Source organism: Alligator mississippiensis, chromosome 10, assembly GCF_030867095.1.
Source record: "Alligator mississippiensis isolate rAllMis1 chromosome 10, rAllMis1, whole genome shotgun sequence".
NCBI lineage: Eukaryota > Metazoa > Chordata > Crocodylia > Alligatoridae > Alligator > Alligator mississippiensis.
In genome coordinates, this window is record NC_081833.1 from 10,913,453 (window position 1) to 10,919,452 (window position 6,000).

Sequence of the window (6,000 nt, forward strand, 5' to 3'; positions counted from 1 at the left end):
TCTCCCTGCCCCCTTCCAGCTGGGATTTCGTTACCGTTGTCTGTGTTTTAAATTGCTGTAGAACAGTGATGACCAACCTTTTTACCCTGCAGGCCAGATGATCAATGCTAGGTTGGCCCGTGGGCCTGATCCCGATGCATGGCGCCTGAAATTTTGGTACCGGGGGAGCAGCAGCAGTGTTAATTGCCACTGCTCCCCTGCCACCAACGCTCCAGACCCGTGGGGCTTGAAATGGCTCCACACCTGAGGCTTGAGCACCCTTGCTGTAGACTTTTTAATCCACGATGCATGACTGCACTGTGCAAGGTGCTATACAGACGCAAGACAAAAATTGTCCCCACTCTACTGAAGACAAGAAGTGAGATGGGTGCAGACAGGGTATCCAAGGTGACAGTGAGATAATATTGATCAGCATAATACACAGGCCATGACCAGTGTGATTTTTGAGAGGAGAGCAATTTTACTATTGGCACAAGCCACTCCGACTTGCATAGCAGTCCATTGATTTTTTTTTTTTTTTTTAGTGGTGAACTTGGGTCCTTTCTGAGAGCTTGAAGCTGCTGTCAGGATCACTGCCCAAAGCTTTGTGCCCCAAAATCTAGTGATTCCTATTCTCAACTTCTCTCTTAAGGGAAGCTGTTAAGTCATCAGCTTAACAACCATCAGTTAGGGTTCTGATGCTTTGTCTCCTGCCAATCTTGTTGAAGCTGACCATTGCTGGGGGAACAAGAGGCTCATTTTCCCTTGGTGTCTCTCCCGCACAGGTAAATCGTGTATTGAACGCAGACTGTCTGCTCTGTTATCGGGGATCTGCGCCTGATTTCAACCCGGCTGCTCTCAACACGCCTCGCCCCAGCTGTTCACGTTCACGTTCCGCTCGTTCGCTGCAGCAATGGAGAAAGACCTTGGCTGTGGAAGACAAACTGCTTGATCCTCTTCTGTGTTGTTTTCAGGAAGGTTTTTCCCCAGACAGGATTTGGATTCCCTCTTAGGGAATTACAGCAGCATTAAGCGCAAACCGTTCCCCAACGAAAAGACTGGGTGAAGATGTAGCAGAGACACATTGGGAGGGATTTCCCCTCTCGTGGTGGAGGGGAACAAGGATAAAATTCCCCTTCTCCCTGCACTTTGAAGGACAAGGCTGCTGACTACCCTTCCCACTCAGAGCCGGGGTGTTCTGGTGCTTCTCCATTGCCGGCAGTGGAGGCACCCAAACCGCTAGCACTGGGAAATTTGAAGGTGGGATTCTTAAGCTAACTGAGGAGAAATCAAGGCCAGTTGCATACCTTCCCCACCCCTGCTGGAAGCCAGGCATTAAGAGCTTTCTGGTGATCCGAAGCTCCTCTCTTTTCTTCCCCATCCCCATCCAAGCCTTTTCCCCATGCTCTTCCTTGTGTACTGTTGCTGCCTCTGAGCACTTGTCATATGGCAGAGTCCCAACATGCAGGGAAGCTGGGTCCTTTGTTCCCCTGAGTGTTGCTGAGGCAGCTCCAGCCTTCCTACAGACTTCCTGAGCAGTGCTGGAAACGTGTCGCTCACGGGGAAGCTTGCCTGAGCCAAGCATGAGTGGGGACCTCGCTTCCTCCACCTTGATGGGGCACAATACAGGAAAAGGACTTAGCTATAAAGTTGAGGGGGAAATGATCCAAATGTAACATTCCTGCGTTGAAAGGAAGCCAAAATCTTTCCCCCTCCCCAGTGAGGTCGATTAGCTCGGACTCTTGGCTGTTCAGCTTGGCACATCAGTACATATCTAATGTAAGGAGGCGCTATGTTTAGTTGTTGGGTTAGCAACCCTCCGCTCTGCCCTTCCTTCCATCCCCTTACCCTAAGAAACACTAGCTTTGTGAATCAAAGGAGCACTTTACACACTATGGAAACTTTGAGAAGTTGACTTTGCGTCATGCGATGATCCAGGAACATCACGACTGTTAGGAATGCTGTTCTTTTATTCCTTTCCTCGTTTCCTGGTTGTTTTTATTGCACTACGTGTGTGTGTATATATCGATATGTATTCCCGGGGCGAATATATATCGATATATATTGTGTGTGTCATTGGATGTATTTAACTGTACTGTATCTTGCGCATGGGAGGCAAACGGCATCACCGTGTCCATGTGCTGTTTCTCCTCCGTGCCAAGCAAAACTGACTTGGAAACCTGCAGTACCAAGAGTTTCGTTTTGAGGTTGGTTGGTGGTGGTGGTTGGTTTTTTTTCTTTTTAATTATTTTTTATTTAAGTGTTCTCTTAAGGACAGTCAGTATAAAGCTCCAGGCTTTTGAAGAGCTCAAGAACAGATTGAGGTCTTTACACACTTACAACTGAAAATGCTTTTTTTTTTTTTTTTTTTTTAATTTTTATTTGCTGCTTCGTTTTTATAAAGAGCTCTGTTAGTGTTCTGTTGTACGTTTGGCAATTCTTTTTAAGAGACTGTGTAGCCAAAACAAGGCTGTGCGTGTGAGTGGCTGAAGTCCCGTGTGAGGCTTGGATGCATGTGAGGAAATACCTGGGTGTTGCCTTGTCGATTTGGTTGTGTGCGCGCACGCATATCTTTTTAATTTATCAGAGTTGTGGCAGTATTTTGTTAGCGCTGGGCAGAAAAGGAGCCTCAGTGGATGAAGCACGAATCGGGGGTGCATAGATTTGGGGGGTGGGAATAGGATCATAATTGGCACATGGGATGGAGGAATCCTTGTTACTCTCTCCATAATTTTTTTTTTGCACGTTTTTTGTGTGAATACTCTTTTCAGGGGGGGAACAAAGCTACAAAGAACAACCCTCTTGACTTCTGGGCTGGCTTCCTCAATAGCAGGGTGCTATCGGTGGTGCAGTGAAAATGCTTATCAGTCCATAGATGCTCTAATCCCACAGGGAGTTGGAGCTTGCGGTAGGTGGCTTACACCAGTGCTTCATTTTTTTTGGCTGCTGCATCATTTCCTTCACAGCCCACTTCTGCTGTGGCTGTGTATGACTCAAATCAAAGCGAACCTGCGGCCGGAGATGTTGAAAGGAGAAGCAGACCGCTTTGGAAAGGAGCACCGCCAGTTCCACGAGGGGCCACGATGCAAGCGTAAACCTGGATACAGCACGGAAACAGGAAGCCGGGACAAACCTGAAGTAGATCATAGACACCTACTAGTCACCTCCATGGACGCCCCACTCACAATAGCTTATTGCCAAGGATCAGTCACTTGCATCTCAAGATTCGTGTTTATGCCGCAGGTTTAATATCTGTGTACATGGCAGGCTCAGCGCTAACCTTCCAGCTGTACGTAATTACTTGAATGTATCAAAAATTGTCCACATCCAACATATATATAAATATATATTGCTCAAAAAAATTGTGGTTTACAGACCTTCAACCAATATATATTTTCTCAATACTTGAAACTTAGCCACTGGGCTTGGATTTAGAGAAGAGAGAAAAAAAAAAAAAGAATAAAAACAAGAAAAAAGAAAGCAACAAAAAAAAAAAGAAAAATGAAAAGAAATAACCTGACACATCATTTCTTTGGCCATCACTTCAGTGATTTTATTTTTTACCTAACCGCATGTAGCGTGAAACCAACTTTTTTTTGGTGGAAATAAGTATTTATTGCTTTGTAGACAATAAGGAATGCAAAACAAAAAAACAAAAAAAACAACAAAACCCCAAGTAAAAAGAAAGAAAAGAAAACCAACAATGAAGTTGCTAGTATAGTCCACTCACTATCGTTACGGATTTGTTACTGTTGCAGCGTTTGTATGTAGTGTCTTAAATAGATTTCAAGAAACCTCAGTCTAATAACACGTATCTTCAGGTTTGTGAGAAAGTGTATGATGTTATTCTTTATAAGGTAATGCTTGATTCTTTGTCAACATTTTGTTTGTTTTGTTTATTTGTGTTTTGTGTGATTTGTTATTTTTTTTGGGCTTTTAAATTGTATAACACCCGTTTAAGAAAATAAAATTGGTTTGAAATTTGTTAGTGATCTGTGTGTTTCAGTACTTACCTGCTGCTTGTTCGTGTAAGGGCAGAAGGCAACCCTGACTATATTTACTCTCCTAGCACGCTTCTGAATTAGAGGCGTTGTTCTCCCAACTTCACACCATCTCGCACCCTGGTAAAGGCCAGGAAGGCTAAGTGAGTTACCCATGACCACCCACGAGGTGGGAGGCAGCTTGAGGAATTCGGCCATCTCGGGCAATGGGCCAAAAGATTGCACCGACCTTACTCCTCAGGTGCTTGTATTCTCCAGTATCACTTGGCGTTCAGTGTTTTGTATCTGCATTGTCCTGCTGGCCCTTAAAAGGGATGCCCAGGCTTAGGTTAGCTGCAGGATCATAGTGCTGGAACTACCTGCTGTGGCCTCAGGCTATTGCTGAAGGGTCTTGGTGTAAAAAGCCTGGTTTAAATGGTAAAAGCCCATGATCAGGTGAAGCCCAAATACTAGTTTGTGTGGAGCGTGTGTTCCAAAGGCTTTTATAAGAGCAGTTAGAAACCTCTATTAGCTTGACAGATGGCATTTTTTCAGTGCAGTAATGTATTGCCATACCAGCCACGTGCTTGAGAATAGGTGTGGGTGGGTAGGGCGTTGTTTGAACTTGGGTTAAAAAGTCCCCTGCAGCAACTGATGTGACTTGAGTGCAAGAGCTGGCAAATGAATTGGATTTGTTATTGAACACTTGGGAGTCAACATGCAAAAAAAAAAAAAAAACACCCCAAAAACCTCCCCAACAAATAAAGGAAAGGTAAACCAGGTTCTTGAAACCAACCACACTTTTTTTTGTGTGGTCATCTTCATGGCTAGATCAAAATGATATTGTCACACGTAGGCTAGTAGCGCTACCAGTTGGTAAAAGTGCTTGATACCTCCTGGTATTGGGTCCTGGTTTTTCTTTGCTGATAACGCCACCAAACTGGAGACATTTGGAGTGAAATATTCCATGCCTGGTGTGTGTTTTAGGTTGAATTGATCGGAAAAATTTCAACCCCCAAATGATTCGGGTGTTTCTCAGAAGAAGCCTGCGGGGAGAAGTGGTGTTTTGTCCATGTGCAGAAACTCCAGTGACTTTCGTCAGAGAAACTCCGGCACCCTCCTGCCTTAAAACAGGGACTTGAAATTTGGAACGGAGGTGGTCGTTGTATCAAGGATTTGTCTCTTGCCATCCCCAGGAATACCCACTCAAAGTTGACTCTCAGCTTTTTTTAAATATCTCAGTTGACGCGTGTTCATTATTAGCAGCCTAAACTTGCTAAATGGACAGAGCAGGATCCCAGAGGCGTATGGCCACGTGGCAAAGAGCACCAGGACAGGGGCAGGTTGGAGAAGATAGGGTAGAGTATATCCTGCTGAGGAATGAGCAAGTCTTGTGTCCACTAGAGCAGACTTACCTCCCGAAGCCAAGATTGCTGAGTCTTGCTGTTTCCCCTCATGGCCAATACCTGAGAAACCTCCTGGGGCCAAGTCCCATTCCCTTCTCCATGCACAAAGGATAACAACTTACTACTGCTGTGAGATATTCAGCAGTGGTCAGCAAGGCAGACTTTAAGGCTCCAACCCCACTGTTGGCTTTTGCATAATGTCTTGTGACAAGATCATTCCCCCCCCCCTCCCATTTGTTTTCTATCAAATGTTGGAAATGACACGCAAGGAAATGCATTAAAAGAACACAGTTGAGGTTGCAGGAAAGGATACTCCAGCACCAGGAAATGCCAGAGCTGAGGTTACTTGTCATATTCATTCAGTCCCCTTGTGCATTACCATTATGAGAACGTTTTGAATTACACAACCACGGGCTATTCTTTCCACAGGAGCCTGCTTCATTTGGGCCCAGGATGGACCCCTTGATGAGGCTGTCTGGAAGACTCCCTGCCTCATTTGTTACAGCAGGTACATAAAAGGGAGAAGGGTAAATCATAAGAACGTAAGAATTGTATGGCTTTGTCAGCTGGACACTCCCTGGAAACTTTATTTTGTCTCTGTCACAGATTTCCTTTGTGGTGCTGGTTGAGTTGTA

The 6,000-nt window shown here is 45.0% G+C and overlaps 1 protein-coding gene across 4 annotated transcripts in view; it reads left to right on the forward strand.

Annotated features, from left to right (window-relative positions):
- Window positions 1-3,967, forward strand: part of ULK1 (unc-51 like autophagy activating kinase 1) — a 90,240-nt gene extending 86,273 nt beyond the window's left edge. For all 4 annotated transcript variants that reach the window (XM_014598518.3, XM_014598516.3, XM_014598517.3 and 1 more), the window contains one exon: window positions 765-3,967. In XM_014598518.3, the coding sequence (XP_014454004.1) occupies window positions 765-820 (56 nt within the window). In that variant the 3' untranslated portion in view covers window positions 821-3,967. The remainder of the gene's footprint in view (window positions 1-764) is intronic.
- The last annotated feature ends 2,033 nt before the right edge of the window (window positions 3,968-6,000 follow it).